The sequence below is a fragment of the Oncorhynchus mykiss genome, chromosome 19 (genome assembly GCF_013265735.2).
Source record: "Oncorhynchus mykiss isolate Arlee chromosome 19, USDA_OmykA_1.1, whole genome shotgun sequence".
NCBI lineage: Eukaryota > Metazoa > Chordata > Actinopteri > Salmoniformes > Salmonidae > Oncorhynchus > Oncorhynchus mykiss.
Genome location: NC_048583.1, coordinates 13452158 through 13479569, shown reverse-complemented (window position 1 = coordinate 13479569; position 27412 = coordinate 13452158). Strand labels below are relative to the sequence as shown.

Genomic DNA, 27412 nt, shown 5'->3' with positions numbered 1-27412 from the left:
ATGGCCCCTAGCCAGTCTGCATTGCTGTGGAACTCTATTTATAAGATTTGAACGTTCAGTCCATCCAGCTCCAGCTGAGCTGAGTGCCATTCCAACGGATAGAACGTTCCTCCATCTTCTTTGCGCTCCTGGTCTGCATTGTGGTGATTCATCTACCAGGTGTTGGATCCTCTGGTTAGTCTCCTTCCCTTGTCAACTTCCTAGTAAAAGAGGATTTCATCCACAAGGGATTAACCATCTTCCTGGTTAAATAATGGTTAAGATAGGTGGAGTTAAATCTCTCTCTCTCTCTCTCTCTCTCGCTCTCTCTCTTACACATGGACATATAATGCGTATACAGTAAGCTGATCCGACTTCTCGCGATATAATGCTTGTGTCACATCGTACAGCCTGAAACAGTCAGCCAGCGATCCTGTTGCTGCAGGATTATTTTGCTGTGACAATCCTGGTCAAATTAAGATCCAACATCTGTATCTGGAGTAGCATGGGCCCTGAGCTCCCTATGAACCCTGGGTAAAACTCACGGAAGGTGGCGAATAAGAAATTGAAGAGACAGATGTAAAGCAGGTATTTTGAAGAGCCTGCAGTGACTGTGATGGCCTGTGGTTGTTCACCCAGTTGAATGTACTGATAAATGTATAGGTTAGATAGAAGGGTGTTTTTACATAATTTTCCTCTAAGGTTGCAGACGCAGCATACAAAACGGATTAAACGTACTGTCATTCAATCTAAGGGAATGTTCTCCTCTTTAACGGTTTAACGGAGGTTGTGTGTCATCCTGTGATGACAAATCGTGACAACCAATGTCACAAACGTATTTATGTTAGGTTTGTTTTGCTTGTGTTTTTTTTTTCCTTCTCTGCTATGGGAGTGGAGCGCTTGGACCCTGCCATTCCTCCCCCGGCGTCTGTTAATGTTGTAAATTATATCCAGGGTAGAGTCATCTCCCTCTCTCTGTCTCATGATCTTTTTAAAAGGATATCTGGCAAGTAAATAGATGTTGCGGATGGAAGTGGGGGTGATTTCCTAGATCTCTGCTCAGGCCCTGGAATGCAGTCAGTGATGATTTCCTACTGTTCTACGGGGTTTTAATTCTAGACCCATGATTAATAGAACTGATATTCCCATCCATGTTGACGTTCTGTGATGAGTGACACTTCTGTTTCTATGGAGTTCAACTCACTATTGTCGGTTTAACACCGTCTGCTGCAGATGGTTGATCATCGTCAGTGGAAACGTGTCAGTCTAGTCAACAGAGACAAATATTTAGATTTTTCACCAAGCGAGAGGAGGGGGTGCCGAGGTAGTGCTGCAGAAGCCGTGTGTGGTGGTTGTGTTTTGATGCCAAGCATTGGAGCCCTGCCATGTTTGTTTGGTTGCACTGTGAATGGCTGTAAACAGTTGTGGGCAGTATACACTGAGTGTTCAAAGTGTTAGGAACACCTGCTCTTTCCATGACACAGACTGACCAGGTGAATCCAGGTGAAAGCTATGACCCCTTATTGATGTCACTTGTTAAATCCACTTCAATCAGTGTAGATGAAGGGGAGGAGACATGTTAAAGAAGGATTTTTAAGCCTTGAGACATGAATTGTGTATGCTTATTTTTTTATTTAACCTTTATTTGGACAGGGAAGACATTGACACCTAGGTCTCTTTTCCAAATGTGCCCTGTGTGAGATATTTACAGTACCAGTCAAAAGTGTAGACCCACCTACTCATACTATTTTCTACATTGTAGGGGGTAAAAAAGATAAAATTGGTTGCCTCCTGTGGATTGTTTTGTTATCTATTGCCAGCAAAATATCCAGGTATTATTTTTCTATAAATGGACTAAAAGAAAAGCTTTGACTATAATTTCTCTGATTATTCATCAAGTTTCCCTTATCAGCATCCAAAACAATATAATTGTGAATAGGCTGAGAAGTTATTTCAAAGAGATAGCCCACTTAAATAAAAGGTTGAATAAATGCATCAATTATGGCTTTTTTTTCATAATGAGGCCAGTGAATTCATTTGTTGTGGCAGAGAGGAGGAAGTAGAACTCTTCAGGGATTTGACAGTTTTCCAGAATTTTCCTAGGTTCCCATTACAATCTGAAAGAGCAGTTACACAATAATCAGAATTTCTGTTTTTGCCATTCAGAGGATGAATGGGCAAGACAATAGATTTAAGTGCCTTTGAACGGGGTATGGTAGTAGGTGCCCGGCGCGCAGGTTTGAGGGTGTCAAGAACTGCAACGCTGCTGGGTTTTTCACGCAAAAAAAATGCCCGTGTGTATCAAGAATGGTCCACCACCCAATGGACATCCAGGCAACTTGACACAACTGTGGGGCGCATTGGAGTTACCACGGGCCTGCATCCCTGTGGAACGCTTTCAACACCTTGTGGAGTCCATACCCCATGAATTGAGGCTGTTCTGAGGGCTAAAGGGAGTGCAGGGTGGGTGCTCACCTCAATATTAGGAAGGTGTTCCTAATGTTTTATACACTCAGTGTATTTGTTTATTTACACAGAATATGTACAGTTAAGTTTACTGTACAAAATTCAACTCCAGAGCTGTTTCTGAAACTGTGGTACTCAACTTGCATCCACAGACATGAAAGTCATTCAATATCAAAGTCCAATCATCCAAAGGGTCTCTCCAGACATACCCTAGTCTCAGTCTGTCATTCTGTGACCCTCAATGTGGTCGAGGCTTGTCTTTCTGCTTGATTGAGATCCATACTGTGTGTGTGTGTGTGTGTGTGTGTGTGTGTGTGTGTGTGTGTGTGTGTGTGTGTGTGTGTGTGTGTGTGTGTGTGTGTGTGTGCTCTTTCTGATTTATTGCCATTGATTTAGTGTCCAGGTGGTGTGCAGCATTTTATCCCACAGGAGATCAATAATTCACAATTCACTGGGTCACTCTGGAGAGATGGACACTCTGTCAATCAGCTCAGAGGAGATGGCATGGCTGGGGTCACACACTCACACACACAGACACGCATGGACAGAGGCACACACAGGCACATACACACATGATAGGGTCGAGCGCACTGCAGTCAGCGTTCGAGCGCTCACACACACACACACACACTGATTTGATTTGGCCCATTGATCTGTGATGGCCTTGTCTGCCATTCTCATGGCCTCATTTACTGTAATTGTACAGTTACTGAAAGAGTTTCTGAAGTGCTGTGGATCTGATTGATGGAAAGATTAGACACAGTCATGCATTATCCTTAATGAGAGACGATGGAGATGAATAACATTGGCTATAGGTCATTTCACTCTCTGTGAAGTTAACTTCCATATTAGCTTCACTCGCCTAGCTAAACTGACTTGCCTAGTTAAATAAAGGTTAAATAAATAAAAATTCACTCCGTTAACCTATGGCATGCGTTCTCAGAGCACCAGAATGCAGACCATCTTTATATTCTTCTTCAACACCTCTGCGTCAAAGTTCTTCTGTTTGCCTGAACCACTCTCCCAAGCCAACCAGAGAGACGTTGTTTCCCCACATCTTCAATTTAAACTCCAAGGCCAACTTCCTCCATTCTTTCCAGTCATGAAGGATGCTGACTGAGGCAACAGCTGTGCTCTGTCTGGCTCTGGTGAATGCCAGTGTGACATGTGTTTATGAAAAGGGAGACAGAGCGGAGAAAATGTACTCTACTGATGGGTTCAATGCGCCGTTCTTATAGACCACTCTCCATAGGCTAGCATAGCATACCAGTCAGCCTTGTCAATCAAACTGACTGGCCACAGGGTCTCCACGCTGGTGTCACAGGGGCATTGACCCACGCAATTCGAGAGTAGGCATCAAAACCGGTCAAGCCAAGCCATTCAGGATGCAGAATCAGCAGCACTTCCTGTATATTATTTGGTTTCTTCCTGTGTGTCCTGTTTATGTGTGTGTGTCACGCCCTGACCTTAGAGAGCCATTTTATTTCTCTATTTGGTTAGGTCAGGGTGTGATTTGGGTGGGCATTCTATGTTTTCTATTTCTTTGTTTTTGGCCGAGTGTGGTTCCCAATCAGAGGCAGCTGTCTATCGTTGTCTCTGATTGGGAATCATACTTAGGCAGCCTTTTTCCCACCTAATGTTGTGGGTAATTATTTATTTTCTGTGAGTGTTTGTGTGCGCCACGGTTGTGTCACGTTCAGTTTACCTCTTTTTTTGTGTGAAGGTTTCACTTTATTAAAGGTGTGGAATTACATGCACGCTGCGCCTTGGCTCATTTATGGCAGGGAGTTTGAAGACAGTGAACGTGACAGTGTGAGCAGGCAGTGGGGGTACTTATGCTTGGTGACTACAGTACAGCATGTGAGTGTTATCCTCTATTAAACCTGTGACCCAAATGAGAAAGTCTGTGTTTTCCTGGGACCCAAGCTTAAGAAAATATGCAACTATACGTAAATATCGGTACATTTCATTGCCATTATGCCTAAAAAAAATGCAATATAGACAAAAACAAAAAGCTGTGAAATACCCATAAATCTTTTCATGTTTATTTTTCCCAATTAAAAATACTCTTACATATTTGTCTAGGTTGGAACTGTTGCTGTTAAATACAATAAATCATTTAATTCTGAACTGGAATAAACAGATTGATCACATCACACAGATGTATAACAGAACACACACACACACACAGGCTTTTTGATTGTGCATCCCTAAGTAACAGTACAGATAAATTCTGGCCTACTCTCCATCTTACTGTATAAATTATTGTTGATAGAAAGTCTAAAAAGTTGATAGAAAGAATTGCTGCTGTTAAAATACATGTATTTTATTCTGAACTGGAATAAACTGATTGATCACATCACACAGATGTAGACCAGAAAACACACACATACACACAGTCCTAATGAGAGGTGTGCGGCTGGTTGAAGTTTTCAACAAGCATGCCTATTCTGGGCCCAGTTTTTGACAGTGAAACACTGAGGTCATGCACAGCACTGACACTGTTTCTGTACTTGAGAACCCCGACTTGCATATGTGGTGCCAAACTGGATCAGAACATCTTACTGCTTTCTCAGTCAGGCAGGAGACCGCTTCCTGCTGCAGATGAACAATCCAGAAATGAGTGAGTTTTTGCCCCAAAAAGCATCTCGCTTCAATCAGTTCATTCCAGTTCAAAATAAAAATGATTACTTGTAACAGCAACAGTTCCAACCTAGACTTGTTTTCAACAATCATTTCTACAGTAAAATGTACAGTAGGCCTGAATTGTTCATCTTCATCTGTACTGTTTCTTAGGGTTGCAATACCAGTAGCTAGTTAGCTTGCTTTGGCTAACGTTAGCTATTAGCTGTGTAACGTTACAAGGTCAGGGGATTGTTTGAAAGATGAACTCACATCTACTACTATGGTAGATAGTACTCCCTTATTTCTGTTTATCATCACCGGTTATTAAATGACAACAATGCCTTGTTAGTTGACTTACTTTTCCACTGTTGAAGCACTGTTTCCTGAAGCACAGTTTCCTGAAGCATTATGCCCTGTTCTGACAGAACTCCCTGGGTTTTACCGTCATGCTGTGGATGTTTGGTCAGGACCTGTCGTTTTATTAATTTGTTCGTTTTGGGAGACTCATTACTAAGCACTTCCACACACAAAACACATTGTGGGCGCTCCTCGTTATTCCTCAAAGTTTGTATGAAAGAGACAAAAGCTCATCACTGTATTTGCGTTTCATGACGATTGAGCTCAGTCAGAACTTGTGGCTAGCGTGAGTCCATTTCATGACAGCGGTGAGTGAAGGCGTGTGGGAATAACAAGTCAGTGGCTTGAACCATAGCGCCGCAGCGTGTGGGTCGCGAAATGATTTTCAATAAAAACTTGATTTTTCCGGTAAACAGCAAAGCACAGGGGCATCTCCCTCTACCTCTCCCTCTACCTCTCTCTCTACCTCTCCCTCTACCTCTCCCTCTACCTCTACCTCTACCTCTACCTCTCCTTCTACCTCTCCCACTACCTCTCTCTCTACCTCTCCATCTACCTCTCCCTCTACCTCTACCTCTCCCTCTACCTCTACCTCTACCTCTCCTTCTACCTCTCTCTCTACCTCTCCCTCTCCCTCTACCTCTACCTCTCCTTCTACCTCTACCTCTCCCTCTACCTCTACCTCTCCCTCTCCCTCTCCCTCTACCTCTCCCTCTCCTTCTACCTCTCCCTCTACCTCTCCCTCTACCTCTCCCTCTACATCTACCTCTACCTCTCCCTCTACCTCTCCTTCTACCTCTCCCTCTCCCTCTACCTCTCCCTCTACCTCTACATCTACCTCTACCTCTCCCTCTACATCTACCTCTACCTCTACCTCTCCCTCTACATCTACCTCTACCTCTACATCTACCTCTCCCTCTCCCTCTCCCTCTACCTCTACCTCTACATCTACCTCTCCCTCTACCTCTACCTCTCCCTCTCCTTCTACCTCTCCCTCTACCTCTCCTTCTACCTCTCCCTCTACCTCTCCCTCTCCCTCTCCCTCTCCCTCTCCTTATCCCTCTCCCTCTCCCTCTACATCTACATCTACATCTACCTCTCCCTCTCCCTCTCCCTCTACCTCTCCCTCTACCTCTACCTCTCCCTCTACCTCTCCCTCTACCTATACCTCTCCTTCTACCTCTCCCTCTACCTCTCCCTCTACCTCTCCCTCTACCTCTCCCTCTCGCACAGCTGTCAAACTAGAGCAGAGAGCGCACTGAACCTCTCCCTCTCCCTCTACCTCTCCCTCTACCTCTCCCTCTCCCTCTACCTCTCCTTCTACCTCTACCTCTCCCTCTACCTCTCCCTCTACCTCTACCTCTCCCGCTACCTCTCCCTCTACCTCTACATCTACCTCTACCTCTCCCCCTACCTCTACCTCTCCCTCTCCCTCTCCTTCTACCTCTCCCTCTACCTCTCCTTCTACCTCTCCCTCTCCCTCTACCTCTCCCTCTACCTCTCCCTCTACATCTACCTCTACCTCTCCTTCTACCTCTCCCTCTACCTCTCCCTCTACCTCTCTCTCTACCTCTACCTCTCTCTCTACCTCTCCCTCTACCTCTCCCTCTACCTCTACCTCTCTCTCTACCTCTCCATCTACCTCTCCCTCTACCTCTACCTCTCCCTCTACCTCTACCTCTACCTCTCTCTCTACCTCTACCTCTCTCTCTACCTCTCCCTCTCCCTCTACCTCTCCTTCTACCTCTACCTCTCCCTCTCCCTCTACCTCTCCCTCTCCTTCTACCTCTCCCTCTACCTCTCCCTCTCCCTCTACTTCTACCTCTCCCTCTCCCTCTCCCTCTCCCTCTCCCTCTACATCTACCTCTACATCTCCATCTACATCTACCTCTACATCTACCTCTCCCTCTACATCTACCTCTCCCTCTACCTCTACCTCTACCTCTCCCTCTACCTCTCCCTCTACCTCTCCTTCTATCTCTCCCTCTCCCTCTACCTCTACATCTACATCTACCTCTCCCTCTCCCTCTACCTCTACCTCTACCTCTACCTCTACCTCTCCCTCTACCTCTCCCTCTCGCACAGCTGTCAAACTAGAGCAGAGAGCGCACTGAACCGAGAGTGCAGTTGCACTTGGCCAAATCAATTCCAGTAATGAATGAAATAATGATACATTTACGTCGCGACACACCATTAACAGGTACGCGACCAACTTTGCATCACTACCCATACTTTAAGACACGCTGCTCTGTGGGGCTTACACGCTAGCCTCCCAGCTGCCTGACTGCCTGCACTGCCTGACTGCCTGCACCCCTTGGCTTGTTGTGATTGCACACTTACATATACAGACACACACTTAGTATACACAGGGATGCTGGTCCATGTTGTGTCAAGTTGGCTTGATGTCCTTTGGTTGGTAGACCATTCTTTATACATACGGGAAACTGTTGAGCGTGAAAAACCCAGCAGCGTTGCAATTCTTGACACAAACCGGTGCGCCTGGTACCTACTACCATACTCTGTTCAAAGACACTTAAATATTTTGTCTTGCCCATTCACCCTCTGAATGGCACACATACACAATCCATGTCTCAAGGCTTAAAAATCCTTCTTTAACATGTCTCCTCCCCTTCATCTACACTGATTGAAGTGGATTTAACAAGTGACATCAACAGGGCGGGGCGGCAGGGTAGCCTAGTGGTTAGAGCGTTGGACTAGTAACCGGAAGGTTGTGAGTTCAAACCCCCGAGCTGACAAGGTACAAATCTGTCGTTCTGCCCCTGAACAGGCAGTTAACCCACTGTTCCCAGGCCGTCATTGAAAATAAGAATTTGTTCTTAACTGACTTGCCTGGTTAAATAAAGGTAAAATAAAAAAATAAAAAAAAGGGGTCATAGCTTCCCCCTGGATTCACCTGGTCAGCCTGTCATGGAAAGAGCCGCTGTTCTTAATGTTTGGTATACTCAGTGCTGAATAACAATTGATTCCCATTCAAACTTCTATTTTCACCAAACCCTAAGCCTAACCCTAAACCTCACCCCTAACCCTAATTCTAAACCTAACACTAAAATAGCATTTTTACAAATGAGGACTGGCAAAATGTCCTCACTTCTCTGAATTGTTGTTGGTTTACTATTATTTTGAGTGCTTTTGGAAACTCACAGTAATAGTCAAATGTGTACATGCGCACGCACACACACACACACACACACACATTAGTACACTGAGGTTGTGTCTACACTCATAGACGATCAAAGAACAACCAAGAAGGTGGGGGAAAGATAAGCAACCCAACACTTACATGCGACTTCTGCTATCAGAACATGAAGACACATAGGTTAGCTGGTTAGTTTGCTTCAGTAGTTAGCTACTGCCGTCAGTTGTTGTTGTTGTGTTATTATCATATTTAGCCTATTCCACCATTTGTAGAATACATACTGGCATTTGAATATACCGCAGGGAAAGGGAATCCGGACACCCGTGGATACGGTAGACACATTTCAAAGTAGGTGAAGATGCACGACGTGTTTGGAATTCCATGATCAGAATACTGAAGCTGCCTGAACTGTCAAGTCTAGACACGGCCTGACACACACACACACACACATCTCTACTGCATGCCTCCTCTCCCTCAGAGACCTAGACCAGAAAGAGAAGGAACGGTGGAGCAGAAAGAGTCAGAGAAGAGGATGAAAGGAAAGGAAGACATTTGATATGATCAGAACCCAGCAGAGAGTGAGTGAGAGCAGAAGGAGTCGTTTGTGGGTGTTTTGTTGTAGGGCGGCGTCATGTGGTGTAGAGGTTATAGCAGTGACTCGTGGGACTAGAGAAGTGCATTAAGGGCTACGTGGCGTTTGGCCCTGAAAACCCAGCTGGCCATGGAATTCATTCAGAATTATTGCAGTATATTCCTCAAGAGACTACAGAGTCCTAGTGTGAGAAATGATTCATGGTATCTATTCGGTACAGATATCAGTGAGGCAGGCCGTGTCCCAAAAGACCCTATTCCCTATGTGGTGCACAACTTCGGACCAGAGCTTGGTAGTGCACTATGTAATAGGGTGCCATTTGGGACACAGTCATAGTTAACCAAGCTAATGGACAATTACATTTTATGTAATAAAATAACATGGGAAATTTTCTTGCTCGTCCGATTCAAAGGGTCAACCATCCCTGAAATGAGCCGAAATCCAGAGGCAAATAGTGTGAGTTTTCTTTTCGTCCATCCGGTCCATGTACAATGATGTCTGATTTACAAAACTGGTTTAAATAAACTGTTCCTCCATTGTCCACCCCAAAGCCTGCACTGACAGCTTATCACAATTAATGCCTGTGAGTGGCAAGGTGCTGTCAAGTTCCAGAACAGACACACACAGATGGACATACACACACAGATGGGCACACCAACCTGGTCTTAGAGCATTTTGTATTATTTTGTAAGAAAATCCGTGACACCTCAATTAGTATGATATGTTACGTTTTGTATGGTATGTGTTATTTTGTGGATGTCCATCATCTATTTGTCACGTACACATGGTTATTGCGAGTGTAGCGAAATGCTTGTGCTTGTAGTGCAGCAATATCAACAAGTAATCTAACAATTCCACAACAACTACCTAATACACACAAATCTAAGTAAAGGGATGGAATAAGGATATGTACATATAAATATATGGATGAGCAATGACCGAGCGATATAGGCAAAATGCAGTAGATGGTATAAAATACAGTATATACATATGGGATGAGTAATGCAAGATACAGTATGTAAACATCATTATTACTATATGTTAGAGTGGCCAATGATTTCAAGTCTGTATGTAGCCAGCAGCCTCTCTGTGTTAGTGATGGCTGTTTATCAGTCTGATGGCCTTGAGATAGAAGCTATTTTTCAGTCTCTCGGTTGGTAGCGGGGTGAACAGGCAGTGGCTTGGGTGGTTGTTGTGCTTGATGATCTTTCTGGCCTTCCTGTGACATTGGGTGCTGTAGGTGTCCTGGAGGGCAGGTAGTTTGCCCCCGGTGATGCGTTGTGCAGACCGCACCACCCTCTGGAATGCCCTGCAGTTGTGGGCGATACAGTTGCCGTACCAGGTGGTGATAGGTGGTGGATGCTCTCAATAGTGCATCTGTAAAGGTTTGTGAGGGTTTTAGGTGACAAGCCAAATGTCTTCAGCCTACTGAGGTTCAAGAGGCGCTGTTGCGCCTTCTTCACCACACTGTCTGTGTGGGTGGACCATTTCAGTTTGTCTGTGATGTGTACGCCGAGGAACGTAAAACTTTCCACCTTCTCCACTGCTGTCCCATCGATGTGGATAGTGGGGTGCTTCCTCTGCTGTTTCCTGAAGTCCATGATCATCTCCTTTGTTTTGTTGATGTTGAGTGAGAGGTTGTTTTCCTGACATCACACTCCGAGTGCCCTCACCTCCTCCATATACAGTAGGCTGTCTCGTAGTTGTTGGTGATCAAGCCTACTACTGTTGTGTCGTCTGCAAACTTGATGATCGAGTTAGAGGCGTGTATGGCCATACAGTCATGGGTGAACAGGGAGTACAGGAGGGAGCTGAGCACGCACCCTTGTGGGGCCCCAGTGTTGAGGATCAGCGAAGCGGAGATGTTGTTTCCTACCTTCCACCTGGGGGCGGCCCGTCAGGAAGTCCAGGACCCAGTGGCACAGGGCGGGGTTTGAGACCCAGGGCCTCAAGCTTAATGATGAGCTTGGAGGGTAATATGGTATTGAATGCTGAGCTATAGTCAATGAACAGCATTCTTACATAGGTATTCCTCTTGTCCAGATGGGATAGGGCAGTGTGCAGTGTGATGGTGATTGCATCGTCTGTGGAATTTCAAAATCCCGATGTGGCCCTTGAGCCAAAGAGTTTGACCACCCCTGGTCTAGGGTGACAGGTAAGGTGGAGGTGATATGATCCTTGACAGGTCTCTCAAAGCACTTCATGATAACAGATAGTCATTCAGTTCAGTTACCTTTGCCTTCTTGGGTACAGGAACAGCAATTTCGTATTATATGTGCCAAGTTTGCAAAACGTACCATATGTTACGATCTGCCAAACCTATGATATGTTGTGAATTCTGGCTAGCTGGCTAACGTTAGCTAGCTGGCTAATGTTAGCCAGGCTAGGAGTTAGGGGTTAGAGTTAAGGTTAGGTTTGAGTTTTGGAGTTGGGTTAGGGGAAGGGTTAGCTAACATGCTAAGTAGTTGCAAAGTAACTCAAATGCTAAAGTCATCTGTGATGAGATTCGAACTTGCAACCTTTGGGTTGCTAGACATTCGCGTTATACACCCACTCATCCACCCCGACCAACCACCTGACTTTCATTTTTTCCTTAAATACATTTTTTACATTTTTCCTTAAATAAATGTTTTATGTAACCATACCAAACGTAACATATCATACTAATTTCAGTGTCCCAGGTTTACATTGGGACACTATGAGACCAGGCTGCACACACAGACAAACCCACACACCTCCCCGTCCTCCTCTTCAGTTAGTCTCTAGAAGTGCTGGAGCCTCTGGTCAGGTCACTGCCTCAATACTGACAGCTCTGTCAGCCTGCAGGGCTCAGGAAAGAGTGTGTGTGTGTGTGTTAGAGGAGGCTGGTGGGAGGAGCTATAGGAGGATGGGCTCATTGTAATAGCTGGAATGGAATATATGGAACGGTATTAAACCTATGGAAACCACATATTTGACTCCATTTATCCAATTCCAGCAATTACAACGAGGCCATCCTCCTATAGCTCCTCCCGCCAGCCTCCTCTGGTGTGTATGTGTAGTTATACAGTATATGTGCAGTGTCTGTCTGTCTGTCTGTCTGTCTGTCTGTCTGCCTGCCTGCCTGCCTGCCTGCCTGCCTGCCTGCCTGCCTGCCTGCCTGCCTGCCTGCCTCTGTGTGTTTGCTGATTGTGGATTCTAACTCTGCGCTGCTCTCACGGGGACGGTGCACAAACAGACAGAGACTCTGGGAGCGCTCCCTCTCTGTCTTTCAGGAGAGACAGCCACTGTTCAAATATGTTTTGAAGCCTCCGCGGCAGAGGGCAAAGAAACAGACAGCTGCAGCAGAGGCCTCACACACCTCCTCTCCTCCTCTCTCGTTCAAATCTCTATAATTTGAGACTCACTCTTTTCAAAGAGAGCAGAGTGACTTTGTTCAAAGAGCTTCAAGTACATTGCTGTGTGACTGTTAGCAGAGGTGTCACGCCCATAGGGGGCACGGGGGCATGTGCCCCCTCAGATTTGTCCTGTTTAAATGAATACAAAATATACACAATGTTTTGTGGAATTTTGTTGTTGTTGTTTCTCTGTAACCTAGCAATTTTTTCAAGTTGGTTTCATCTAGCCCAGATGGGTTCCCAATCTCCCAACCTCATGACTAGCTATCAAGAAGCCATGTCAGGCTATCAATCCAATTAGAGTAGCTAGCTTGTCTAACTATCTTAGCTGGCCTGCTGGCAAGGTTGTTAGACTTTAGAAAGCAAGCAGTTACTAAATGTACTGAATAAGACTTACATTCTTTTCAATATTTTACCCAGATTTTTAGCAGAGATGTAGAGAAGCATATTTAGTTAATATTTTTGTTTTAAGTAGTCAGGAGGATACAGACAGCTCAAGAGGTATGCTTAGATATCTTTATCTACTTCTCCAGAGTCAGATTAACTCGTAGATACCATTTTTATGTCTTTGAGTGCAGCGTTAACGCAATAACGAAGTCTATGGTAACTGCTAGCATGCTAGTAGATACCATAGACTTCCAGTCATTGTGCTAATGCTAGTTAGCATTGGCTCTTAAAACTACCTCTAACTTCCTTCCTACTGGAAGCCGAGACATAAAAATGGCATCCATGACTTCATCTAACTCTGACAACGTAGATAAAGATATCTAAGCATATCTCTTAAGCTGACTCATTGCCAAAATCCCAAAGTATCCCTTTAGGTATAATGAGTGTGGCTTTAAATTGCAGGAAAATTATGTTTTCAGGATGTTTTTTTTGCAAAATTCACCAACTCACAGACCGGGGGGCCTTAACCCCTCCAGATCACCCACCAGCCATCCAATGTACTTTGTGCCCCCTCAGATGTTTGGGGTACATGACGCCCTTGTCTGTTAGGCTACAGTAAACTAACACTACAGTAGGGAAGGCATTTCTTCAAAGTTGTGTGGGTCGTTGCATTGTATTGCTCACTAACCTCACTGACTTCATCCTTTCAAAGCAACTATTATAGAGGGATTTATTCTCAAGGGAAATATTGAGGCTGGCGGAATCCTTTGCAATACATTATCTCAAATGTCAAAGGTTTACTTTACGGACAAAATGGCTTCATTCCAGTGCATTGACTCTATCCATTCATTTCAGTGCATTGGATTCATATATTTATTTGAGTCCATTGGATATACATACATTTGAGTGAATTGTGAGTATTTGTGTGTTGTTTACTAGAGTGCATTGGGTGCATGTGCTGATCACATACGTAGGAGTACAGGCCCAGGGGCGTGCTTTGGGAAAAGTGACCACTCACCTCCTATTTTATTTATTTATTTTTGAACCTTTATTTAACTATGCAAGTCGGTTAAGAACAAATTCTTGTTTACAATGACGGCCTACCAAAAGGCCTCCTGTGGGGAGATTAAAAATACGAAATCAAATATAGGACAAAACACATCACGACAAGAGAGACACCACAACACTATATAAAGAGAGGCGTAAGACAACAACATAGCATGGTAGCAACAGAAACATGGCAACAACACAACATGACAACAACATGGTAGCAACACAACATGACAGCAGCCCAGCATGGTAGCAGCACAAGACATGGTACAAACATTATTGGGCACAGACAACAGCACAAAGGGCAAGAAGGTAGAGACAACAATACATCACGCCAAGCAGCCACAACTGTCAGTAAGAGTGTCCATGTATCCTGTCAAATGATTTGTCACATGTGCCGAATACATAAATTATAATGCAAAAGGAATAGAATACACAATAATGAAGCTATATACAGGGAGGACCAGTAGCAGATCACTCTGCAGAGGTACGAGGTATTGGAGGCAGGGTAAAGTGACTAGGCATCAGGATAGATAATAATAAGGTATTTGAGGTAGATATGTACATGAATGCAGGGTAAAGTGACTAGGCATCAGGATAGATAATAATAAGGTATTAGAGGTAGATATGTACATGGAGGCAGGGTAAAGTGACTAGGCATCAGGATAGATAATAATAAGGTATTAGAGGTAGATATGTACATGGAGGCAGGGTAAAGGTGTCAGGATAGATAATAATAAGGTATTAGAGGTAGATATGTACATGGAAGCCGGGTAAAGGGATCAGGATTGATAATAATAAGGTATTAGAGGTAGAGATGTACATGGAATCAGGGTAAAGGTGTCAGGATAGATAATAATAAGGTATTAGAGGTAGATATGTACATGAAGGCAGGGTAAAGTGACTAGGCATCAGGATAGATAATAATAAGATATTAGAGGTAGATATGTACATGGAGGCAGGGTAAAGTGACTAGGCATCAGGATAGATAATAATAAGATATTAGAGGTAGATATGTACATGAAGGCAGGGTAAAGTGACTAGGCATCAGGATAGATAATAATAAGGTATTAGAGGTAGATATGTACATGGAGGCAGGGTAAAGTGACTAGGCATCAGGATAGATAATAACAAGAGTAAATAAAGAACAGAGTAGCAGCAGCATATGATGTGTGTCAGTGTAGTGTGTGTGTGTGAGTGAATGTTTATTTACAGTAGTGTGTATGTATAGTTGAGTGTGCATAGAGTCAGTGCAAGATAGTCCGGGTAACCATTTAATTAACCATTTAGCAGTCCTATGGCTATTTAGCAGTCTTATGGCTTTAGTAGTCTTATGGCTATTTAGCAGTCTTATGGCTTTAGCAGTCTTGTTGGTCCGAGAGCCGATGCTCTGGTATCGTTTGTCAGAAGTAGCAGAGTGAACAGTCTATGGCTTAGGTGGCTGGAGTCTTTGGCAATATTTCAGTCCTTCCTCTGACGCGCTTGATACAAAGGTCTTGGATGGCAGGGAGCTCGATCCCAGTGATGTATTGAAGCTCTTGACCGGCTCTCTGACCTCCTCCCTGTAGGCTGTCTCATTGCCGTCAGTGATCAGGCCTACCACCGTTATGTCGTCAACCAACCTGATAATGGTATTGGGGGTCAGCGTGGAGTGGTGTTGTTGCCTACCCTCACCACCTGGGGACGGACTGTCAGGAATTGGAGTAGGTAAGGTATCTGGGATGAAGGTGTTGATGTGTGTCATGACCAGCCTTTCAAGCATAATTACAGACTGGGACAAGGAGAGATTGAGAATGTAAATGAAGACACTTGGCAGCTGGTCTTCGTATGCTTTGAGAGCGCACCCTGGTGTTCCATCTGGCCCGGCGGCCTTGCGAGTGTCTACCTGTTTAAAACTTTTAACTTTTATAACTCCTAGTTGGGTTTCCCTTTCTAATCTGTTATCGTCTGCAAGCCCTGCCACATACGACTAGCGTCAGAGCCGATGTAATAGGATTCCACCTTCCTCTTATATTGTCCTCTTTCATGTTTGATGTCTAGTCAGAGCTCGTAGCGGGCTTTCTTGTCTGGGCCATGTCTGTGTCCCGTTCTTTGTAAGCGGTAGCTCTTGCCTTTAGCCCAGTGTGGATATTGCCTATAATCCATGTTTTTGGGGGGTTTGGATACCTTCTTATAGTCACTGGTCACCATAGCAGCACCCACCCGTAGCACACGCTCCATTAGGTATATTTCACTGGTCACCCCCAAAGCCAATTCCTCCTTTGGCCACCTTTCCTTCCAGTTCGCTGCTGCCAATGACTGGAACGAATTGCAAAAATCACTGAAGCTGGAGACTCATATCTCCCTCACTAACTTTAAGCACCAGCTGTCAGATCAGCTCACAGATCACTGCACCTGTACATAGCCCATCTGTAGAAAGCCCATCTGTAGAAAGCCCATCCAACTACCTCATCCCCATACTGTTATTTATTTATTTTTTGCTCCTTTGCACCCCAGTATCTCTACTTTGACATTTATCTTCTGCACATCTATCACTCCAGTGTTTAATTTCTAAATTGTAATTATTTCGCCACTATGGCCTATTTAATGCCTTACCTCCCTTATCATATCTCATTTGCACACACTGTAAGAGACCTTTTCTATTGTGTTATTGACTGTATGTTTGTTTATTCCATGTGTAACTCTGTGTTGTTGTTTGTGTCGCACTGCTTTGTTTTATCTTGGCCAGGTCGCCGTTGTAAATGAGAACTTGTTCTCAACTGGCTTACCTGGTTAAATAAAGGTGTTCTCAACTGGCCTACCTGGTTAAATAAAGGTGTTCTCAACTGGCCTACCTGGTTAAATAAAGGTGTTCTCAACTGGCCTACCTGGTTAAATAAAGGTGTTCTCAACTGGCCTACCTGGTTAAATAAAGGTGTTCTCAACTGGCCTACCTGGTTAAATAAAGGTGAAATAAAACAACAAAACTGTGGGGACGTCGTCTATGCCCTTATTGATTAAAACCGTGACTGATGTGGTAACCTCGTCAATGCTATTGGATAGCGGAACATATCCCAGTCTGTGTGCTAGAAAAACAGTCTGGCGTCTGCCTCATCAGACCACTTCCGTATTGAGTGTGGCACTGGTAACCTATGAACTGAGGGGTGTGTGTGTGTGTGTGTGTGTGTGTGTGTGTGTGTGTGTGTGTGTGTGTGTGTGTGTGATGGTGGGGAGATCTGACTAAACATTGACACATCAAAGGCAGAGAGCATGACTGGCATTTTCATCTCAGGCCCATGCACTGAGCTTTGATGATCGAGATAACCACAGCTGCATGGACTGACTACATGGAGATGGATTTCAACTCCTCCACAGCACGGGCTTTTGCATATTACATGGGTTTCTAGAATTTAGTGAGAAGCCAACGTGTGCAGTTTGTGTGTGGGCTTGTTTACATGTGCAGTATACGGTGTGTATGAGAGGAGGAAGGCTGACGTCTGTAAGATATGGTCGACAGAGAAACCTATTAGTCTCCAAAGGAGATCATCTTTCCTATACATTTTCACGGTACGTTTCCACGTATGTTATTCAGGCAGACTTTAATACGAAACAAAGGAAACATAGGCGCTTGTCTCAGTCGCTCTCCTCCCCTCTGTCTCTCTCCTCCTCCTCCACACAGGGAAGTTCACGTGTATCGAGGTGCGATTCCACCTGGAGAGACAGATGGGCTATTACCTGATCCAGATGTACATCCCCTCTCTCCTCATCGTCATCCTCTCCTGGGTCTCCTTCTGGATCAATATGGACGCCGCGCCCGCCAGGGTGGCGCTGGGCATCACCACCGTGCTCACCATGACCACCCAGAGCTCCGGTTCTAGAACGTCTCTACCTAAGGTGGGTCGGGGTGCAGAGTGTGTGAGAGTGTGAGTGGGGGTGCGGTTGTGTGGGTTGGCAGGAGAGTGTGTTGTGTGCATCACCACTGGGCTCGCCCAAAAAGGTGTCCCTTCTTCAGGACTGACTGTCTGTTGTTGATTTATGGTCTAGGTACAGGGTGACTTTTTCGGTTTGCTTAACGGAGCCTTTGTCTGGAGACTTTGTGTCCGTCTGTCGGTCTGTCTCTTTTCTCTGACTGTGTGACTGTGACTTTGTCTCCGTCTGTCAGTCTGTCTCTTTTCTCTGACTGTGTGACTGTGACTTTGTCTCTGTCTGTCTCTTTTCTCTGACTGTGTGACTGTGACTTTGTCTCCGTCTGTCAGTCTGTCTCTTTTCTCTGACTGTGTGACTGTGACTTTGTCTCTGTCTGTCTCTTTTCTCTGACTGTGTGACTGTGACTTTGTCTCCGTCTGTCTCTGCTCTCTGACTGTGTGACTGTGACTTTGTCTCTGTCTGTCGGTCTGTCTCTTTTCTCTGACTGTGTGACTGTGACTTTGTCTTTGTCTGTCTCTGCTCTCTGACTGTGTGACTGTGACTTTGTCTCTGTCTGTCGGTCTGTCTCTTTTCTCTGACTGTGTGACTTTGTCTCCGTCTGTCTCTTTTCTCTGACTGTGTGACTTTGTCTCTGTCTGTCGGTCTGTCTCTTTTCTCTGACTGTGTGACTGTGACTTTGTCTCTGTCTGTCTCTGCTCTCTGACTGTGTGACTGTGACTTTGTCTCTGTCTGTCTCTGCTCTCTGACTGTGTGACTGTGACTTTGTCTCCGTCTGTCGGTCTGTCTCTGCTCTCTGACTGTGTGACTGTGACTTTGTCTTTGTCTGTCGGTCTGTCTCTGCTCTCTGACTGTGTGACTGTGACTTTGTCTCTGCTCTGACTGTGTGACTGTGACTTTGTCTTTGTCTGTCGGTCTGTCTCTGCTCTGACTGTGTGACTGTGACTTTGTCTTTGTCTGTCGGTCTGTCTCTTTTCTCTGACTGTGTGACTGTGACTTTGTCTTTGTCTGTCGGTCTGTCTCTGCTCTCTGACTGTGTGACTGTGACTTTGTCTCTGCTCTGACTGTGACTGTGACTTTGTCTTTGTCTGTCGGTCTGTCTCTGCTCTGACTGTGTGACTGTGACTTTGTCTCTGCTCTGACTGTGTGACTGTGACTTTGTCTTTGTCTGTCGGTCTGTCTCTGCTCTCTGACTGTGTGACTGTGACTTTGTCTCTGCTCTCTGACTGTGTGACTGTGACTGTGTCTCTGTCTGTCTCTGCTCTCTGACTGTGTGACTGTGACTTTGTCTCTGCTCTGACTGTGTGACTGTGACTTTGTCTTTGTCTGTCGGTCTGTCTCTGCTCTGACTGTGTGACTGTGACTTTGTCTTTGTCTGTCGGTCTGTCTCTGCTCTCTGACTTTGTCTCCGTCTGTCTGTCGGTCTGTCTCTGCTCTCTGACTGTGTGACTGTGACTTTGTCTCCGTCTGTCTGTCTGTCGGTCTGTCTCTGCTCTCTGACTGTGTGACTGTGACTTTGTCTCTCTGGTGTTGTAGGTGTCCTATGTGAAGGCCATCGACATCTGGATGGCGGTGTGTCTGCTCTTTGTATTCTCCGCTCTGCTCGAGTACGCCGCCGTCAACTTTGTCTCCAGGCAACACAAGGAACTCTTAAGACTCCGCCCGCGGAGAACGAAGAAGAAGGTAACGTTTACAGACCAATCTAGAACACGTTTGTCGAATCAGAGCGTGAACAAACAACTCCGTGCAACAATGACTGCATATTGCAGTTATGGTGTGGTTCCTGAATGAGCTCTGAGGCTGAAGTAAGTGGTCAGATAGCACTAATGAATAACTCATATCTCAATGCTTTAGCACCTAACAAACAATGAAACAAGCAATTCTATCCTTCACAGATATATCCTTCTCAGACAAACAGTACATGTACACTGAGTATACCAAACATTAGGTACACCTTCCCCTTTTTCCCTCAGAACAGCCTCAATTCGTTGTGACTCTACAAGGTGGCAAAAGCGTTCCACAAGTCCACGAAACAAGCAGTGTGACATGAAATGTTGTCTGAAGACTGTCTGAGGATGTTGAGAAATGTCAAAAGATGAGGTTGACAGAGGAGCTCTGGGAATTAGTCGGCCAAAAATGTGACTTGACGGATGTCGGGGCGGCTTAGTGGCCTTGACTCTGTGGTTAATTGGGTTTCTGGCCTTTTGGACATTTTAAAAGATTAAGACGGAAAAGTCCAATTATACGCTGTCTGTCACTAAATTGGGCCCTAGCTTGGACTCTGGGCCTGGGTCAGATATATCATGTCTCTATGGTCAAAAGGCTTGCTTATTTAGGTTATTGAAGCTATTTATCCAGGCAATTCAGTTGCGGTCAAATTCTTACTCATGAAAGTAGACCATAGAAAGTTAGCATAATCTTTGTATTCGGACTAGGCAAAACAACATGGCCTTGTTTGACACAAAGAAAAAGTTGAGGCACACCAGCAAAGCAACTTCCCCAACAGGTGCAACGTTCTACCATCCATCCAGTCAACACTGCTCCCCTGTGGTCATATACTGTTACTACACCAACCTGACGTGCACCAAGGATAAAACTTCCAATGTTTACTTCGACATGTTTACTACAAAGCTTCCTGAAGGACAGAACGGGTCAGTGTCTGAACATTTGGCTGGTGTCTGTGTTTCTTCCTCTCCCTCATCCATTAATATAAAATGGAGACATACAAAAAAAGGCCTCTCTCTGCACCAGGGGAAGAGTCCATTTGCTTTATACTGTGTGGATTTTACCAAGGGAATACTCAGGCCAATCAAATCAAAGAGATGGAGGGAAATTGAGATAGAACACGATGAGATAAAGATGAATGAACACTGCTTGTAACCAAGAGGAGGAAAAAGTCACTCTGAAGTGTAGTAAGTGGATAGGGGTCACTGTCAATTCAAACATGCAGGGCTCAGCCTTTCTCTAACTAACTTGTGGTAACCAACTTATCTAGAAGTCAAATATCAACACACACACACACAAATTATGTTATGTTCAATTTCACCTCGCCCAGTTTCTTAAAGCATGGCACAACATTCATTTTGATTCACCTTCTTGTTTGATGTTCTTGTCTATTTTCATGTGTTTCTGGCATATCCACAGGGTTTCAGTCATGTCCACAGCGTTTCAGGCATGTCCACGGCGTTTCAGGCATGTCCACAGTGTTTCAGGCATGTCCACAGTGGTTCAGGCATGTCCACGGCGTTTCAGGCATGTCCACAGTGTTTCAGGCATGTCCACAGTGGTTCAGGCATGTCCACGGCGTTTCAGGCATGTCCACAGTGTTTCAGGCATGTCCACAGTGGTTCAGGCATGTCCACGGCGTTTCAGGCATGTCCACAGTGTTTCAGGCATGTCCACAGTGGTTCAGGCATATCCACAGTGAATTCCTCTATATTGCATGATTCTCATAATCATTTTAGTGCTTTGTTTGTTTGTTTATCTTTTCCGTTTGCATGCTTCTCCCGTGATGAAAGAATGGTGATGAGGATCACTCCATTGATCCCAATGAGCTGGCTGAGTCATTGAGACGTATTAATGGTTTGAGAAACAACGATACGCCCATATATGGATCTATGGGCCACATCTACAATTCCTCTGACAGGGTAAAGAACATTAGAACCCAGCTATTAGAACCCCACACTCCATCTGGTCATAAGTTTGTATGTTTGTGTTTCTTTCTTTCCAGTTGTGTGCTGTTCCTCTGCTGTTTGTCGTTGTCGGTGTTCTCTCCATATTCATATTCATTTTCACACCTAAGAATGAGAACTATACACACCTAAGTATGAGAGCTACACAAAGACAGCATAGAAACATAAAAATATATTTATTTTTTTTACAGTATTTCGTCAAAGAGAATATGTTGTAAAAATGTGTGGCAATTAAATCTTCCCTGGAATCAGATGACCTTGTGGATCCCATTTTTATATCTCTGCATCCAGTATGAAGGAAGTTGGAGGTGGTTTTGCGAGCCAATGCTAACTACTGACTGGACGCCTATGGTTAAAGCTAGCATGCTAAACGTTGCCATAGAAGTCTAGTTATTGTGCTAACGCCAGTTACGGTAGCAACTTCCTTCAAACTGCACGCAGAGGCATAAAAATAGTATCGAGTTCATCTGACTCTTGGGAAGTAGATAAAGGACTTCATTGCCAAATTCCCAAAGTATCCCTTTAAGCATAATGTGACACACAGAGCTGGTGTAGTGACTCATTGACTCTGTGACATTCTTCATTACACAAATGGCATTCCATTATTCTTCATCATTTGTTTAATGTCATAATGGCCTGTTGTCAACTTGTCACACACACACACACACTCCCTGTTTTCACTCCCGGTTCCTTGTTCCTTTCAGTTGGTGTTGCTGTTTGTTTTTATTTCCCTATTCAAATGCATTTCGAAAGAAATTGCATTTCAGCCAAAGATTACATTTCCTGCTTTCCTATTCTTCCCCCACGTCAACATGTCATTTGCTGTTCATTGTGAATTTCGCTCGTGGAAAAACTATTGCTCAACTCATATTGATGCTGTTTTCATTCCATTTAAATCATTTCCATATTGGGCATATCAAACAAACCTATCACATGCAGGGCTTTGTTTGTGTGTAGGCCAACGGTAATAACCCCTTCATTCATATGATGTCAATTGCTTTTTAAAGAGAATTTCCAGTTCTGAACTCTTTTTTCAACCCTAGTTTTGACATTTGAGGGAAAAGGCCAGGGAGACGCTTGAGTGGTGACAACTGTAAAGGGTACAGCAATGAGTAGGTTTGAAAGAGAGAGGGCTGTGTCCTAGGATAACACCAGAGGCATTATGGGTTATAAAAACAATAATAGACTAGAGGTTTTAAGCAAGGTCTCATGACGCACAAATCACTCCCTGTTCATGTTGCACTTTGATAGATTTATTGTGTTAGGGAGAATAGGCATTGACTCAACATGAAGTCAAAGGCTGGAGTTTAGCTGAAGTCAAGTCTATTTGGAGTGTTAGCAGGAGGGAGACTGAAGTGTACTTGGCTGGGAGACTTAGTCAGCCTGTCATATTGCTGCTGCTGCTGTTGCTATGGCAAGCGATCCCCCATGCTTAAGAGAGAAGGAGGGAGAGCAAGATCAATGGAGAGAGAGGGATGACATTTCAGTGTCCCTCTCTGGAGCACATCAAGGCCGTCCATCGGGGGAGTGTCCGTTCCCGTTCGGGGAGTTCATTCATCCTTGAACTCTGACCCCTATCTAACTGACTCCTGCCTTTCCTGTTCGCAGGACGACGACGTGAGGGAGAGCCGCCTGAGCTTCACCGCCACGACCGGCGGTGGCGGCGCAGCGGTCAAGGACGGCACCATCCCCAAGGCCACCAACAACGCCGCCAGCACCCCGGGCGCCACAGGGCCCCAGCCCGCCCAGCAGCCCAAGAAGGACCCGGCCGCCAAGAGCCACGAAGAGATGAGAAAGCTGTTCATCGACCGCGCCAAGAAGATCGACACGGTATCGCGGGCGGGTTTCCCCCTGGCCTTCCTGTTTTTTAACATTTTCTACTGGGTCCTGTACAAGATTCTCCGGGCTGAGGATGTGCACAAGGACTAGTACAGAACACTACAGTACAGTAGGGTTCAGTACAGTACAGTACAGTAGGGTACATTACAGTACAGTACAGTAGGGTACATTACAGTACAGTACAGTACAATGACACATGGGGAAAGTAGACTCCGGTCCCTCCTCACAATGTGGGAACTGTTTCACATTAACATTTGGCAGTTCACCAACTACCTGGGGTTCCAAAACAAAGCCCTGCCAAGGTTTTAAAAAAGAGGATTAAGGAGATGACTTACACTCGGGAGATGAACTGAGTATTTACAGAGCAGAGTTATGTCCGTATCACCCAACAACAACAAGAGAGGACAGACACCGTGCTCACTATGCAACTGGAGACCAGTTTGGAGTATCGGACGAGTCCCACTTCACCATCCCACACAATGTGCAGTCAGAACAGGAGCAATGCTTTTATTCACCTCTGCAAACCCTCTGTCACGAACACACACACACACACACACACACACTTGTGTCTTACAGCTTTACTGCCAATGTTCTATTACAGTACAGTTTCCATACAACACTGGTAAACAAGTGAAAACTTCCAGTACACTCAAGTCCTTTGTAGATTTTCCACCAGATTATAGTGTATCTTTATTACAACCATCAGATGTTTGTTATAATTCTCAGACATAAAAAGCTGCCACTTTGACACATTTCCAACTCACTATTGTGGGTTAAATGTCCCGTCCCTAGTGCTACTCATCACGTACAGAAACGTAATTAACCTCTTTGTGACTTTGTTGAGTGATTCAACTCCCCAGGTCCACACTCAGCACAAACTCAACTACGGTGTTAACATGTTTTTTTTCTTACCTTCGTTTCCTTCATTTCCTTATTTCCACAAAATGATGATTCACTGTTCCGTTCACTCGGTCAAACAAACCACTGCCGAAACACTCAAGTCAAACAGGGGTCAAAATATGTGAAAGCATCCACCTTAAATTACCTAGAATCTCAACACAAGCTAACAAAGGATCGACCAAAGAGGTAACCTACTGAGAAAAACTAAATGAACAACATGAAAATAGAATATAAAAAGAGAGATTTGATACCGATGTAGTCGCCATGAATCCCCACTGTGAATTTGGAAGGCTGAGGATATCATTAAAGTAACTGCCGAGTTTTTTTCCAGATTTCAATTAACCATGACCTATAATTTCTTACGATGGGAGTGAAATGGTTTTCTTTGTTTAATGTTTTTAATGAAGTATGTTTTTTTTTTAAAAGCCGGTTTTCTGTGTTTGAAGTGTGTGGACGTACCCCAACAACAGAATGGTGTGGGCGTATAACAATATTAACTTAAGTAGACCGCTGATCAGGGAGATGACATGTTCTATGAGGAAATGGCAAGCATTTTTTTAAACGGTCTGTTTGAGATACAAGTTTGAGGTGGGGTTTTTGAAGTGTTTTTTTTTCTTCTCCAATGTATGCTTTGGTCACGTACACGTGTAGGATGAGCCAGCAACATTATATGGAAATAACAGAATATGAACTTTTAAAAGGGAGATTTTCACTGGGCAGTTACTTTAACAGTATATAGCCATAATACTATACACAGCCTGAATCAGGCCTTTCACTTCTTGGTTTACAACTTGCCTTTCAATATAATCTTTATTTGATCATGAATTACCATTGCTCTGGTGTCACTAAGCATATCACTCAGAAACTTGTGTTGGTCGCGGTACACAACCCTGGGGAGCACCATCACAATTAAGTTATAACTGATCTAAGTTCAGTATCCAGAGTACTAATATTTGAATAGTTACATGTATGGGATATATGACTTTTAAATGAAAGGAATTCACACTCTCCATAAGTTGGGGGGTAAAAGTGCATGTATAAAGTTGAAGAAAGAATTTAGAATAGATTGTAATTGTTATGTTGAAGTAACATTTTATTTAACTATATTTAAAAAATAATTATAGAAATGAGGGGTTGTTTACTTTGTACGGTATGTTGATATACTGAAATTATTATCAACAACAGACAATGAACAGACAAATTATCAGAATATCGGACAAATGGACAATGATTCAGTCGTATCCTATTCTTGTGTTTGATCAAACCTGATGACACACAGAGACAGTATAAAACTGCAGTGTAAAGACCTGACCCAATTTTAAGCTGACTCATAATGGAGAAGACAATAAAATAAATATATTTATGGATACATACATGCAATATATCAATCTCCTCTCCTTTTTCTATATGGTTGATGGGTTCTTGTACTCCAAGACTGTTGTGATGTTTTTTGAAAGATATTTGGTAAGGCATTTCCAGAATTTTACACTATTTAAAAACAACTACTGATTCAATCTCTGAAGAGATACTGTGCCATATACTTTTGGTAGTAAAAACATATCTATACTCCCACATTCCTTCATAAAGTGACAAAGCTTTCATATAGTTCTACAGATTTGAATACCACTTAATACCACTATTAGTATTTGACACAGTTATACACAATGTGAATGATGAATTAATATATGTTTCATGTACATTTCTATTGCAAGTGTATTTAAATACTTTATTTTGTACCAAAAAAATGACAGTATTATTAAATGTTAGATGCATGAACTGAATTCAATATCAATAGATTTATTTTTGAACTTGTGTTTGACCTGTGTTTTAGTTGCTGCTGTGATGATGAGAAGAACACATGTGCTTTTTTTTCCCATTATAATGTACATCTGTAAATACTTTTCATAAATCTAATAAAGGTCCTTTGGAGAGAAACAAAAAGATTGAGAAAAAAAAGGTTACATTTCTAAATGAAGATTTTGTCATTTTGTGTCTTTGTTACGGTATCAGTTCAGAGGATCACACAGAGTTGGTTCCTAGCTCCAACAGTGCAGTAGTATCTAACAATTCACAACAATACACACAAATCTAAAAAGTAAAATAATTAAATGAATAAATATATACATCTTAGGACAAGCAATTTTGGAGGGGGGGGGGGGCATTGACCAAAATAAAGTATAATGTATACACATAAAATGAGTAAAAGAGTAGGTTAACATTATTAAAGTGACTAGTGTTCCATTATTAAAGTGACAAGTGATTCCATGACTATGTACATAGGGCAGCAGCTCAAAGGTGCAGGGTTGAGTAACCTGGGTGGTACTGTAGCCAGCTAGTGATGGCTATTTAACAGTCTGATGGCTTTGATGCACCTGTACTGACATCGCCTTCTGGATGTTAGCGGGGTGAACAGAGGCAGTGGCTCCGGTGGTTGTTTCAGGCCTCTTGACGGAGGCAAATGGTCAAATAAAGGGATACCATATACTGTAGGTCTATATCTCAACGTTATAAAAATGCATTCCCAATCTAACGTTAAACTATTGCCTTTCAAAACAGACTGTAGGCCTGCCAATAGCGAGCTTTATGACGTCACTGCATGGTTGCCCAATATGAAGAGCATAGCAGTAGATATTCCCTCATGCTGTTTGTTGCCAGTCACAGAGAACATATTAAATTGAGCAATATGTAATTATATAATGCCAGTAGTGAGCTTCTACTGCAGGACTATCTCATTAGGAGGTCGGTTTGGAATATGAAAAAGGTGAAAGACGAGACGGCGTAATTATCCGCCGTGTGTTTATTTAGCGCTACATACACCACACGCCCCTTTTCTGACAACTAATGTACCAGATGATATAGGAGCCTACATAAAGCAGCGCGGGTGTCGCAGCCAGATGAAGCGTAAAAGATGACTCTGCGAGGTAAAGTGGCTCTAGTTACGGGCGGAGCCCAAGGTATCGGTAGAGCCGTCGCAGAAAGCCTTCTGAAGAATGAAGCAAAGGTTGGTGTTTATATATAAAGTTATTAGCCTGTTGTCGCCCGTAAATGGACGGTGGTTTTGGTTACTTTACGCATTTTACGCGCGGCG

The 27412-nt window shown here is 43.9% G+C and overlaps 2 protein-coding genes across 2 annotated transcripts in view; both read left to right on the top strand.

The window, feature by feature from the left end:
• The window catches only part of LOC110497392 (glycine receptor subunit alpha-3), a 106224-nt gene extending 79953 nt beyond the window's left edge, over nt 1–26271 (top strand). Inside the window, exons 7-9 of the mRNA XM_036954319.1 lie at nt 17649–17863; nt 19430–19576; nt 23194–26271. Coding sequence (XP_036810214.1) covers nt 17649–17863; nt 19430–19576; nt 23194–23514 — 683 coding nt within the window. The 3' untranslated portion in view covers nt 23515–26271. The remainder of the gene's footprint in view (nt 1–17648; nt 17864–19429; nt 19577–23193) is intronic.
• Nucleotides 26272–27047: 776 nt separating this feature from the next.
• Nucleotides 27048–27412, top strand: part of LOC110497391 (15-hydroxyprostaglandin dehydrogenase [NAD(+)]) — a 30245-nt gene continuing 29880 nt past the window's right edge. Inside the window, exon 1 of the mRNA XM_021573474.2 lies at nt 27048–27325. Within this exon, the coding sequence (XP_021429149.1) occupies nt 27233–27325 (93 nt within the window). The 5' untranslated portion in view covers nt 27048–27232. The remainder of the gene's footprint in view (nt 27326–27412) is intronic.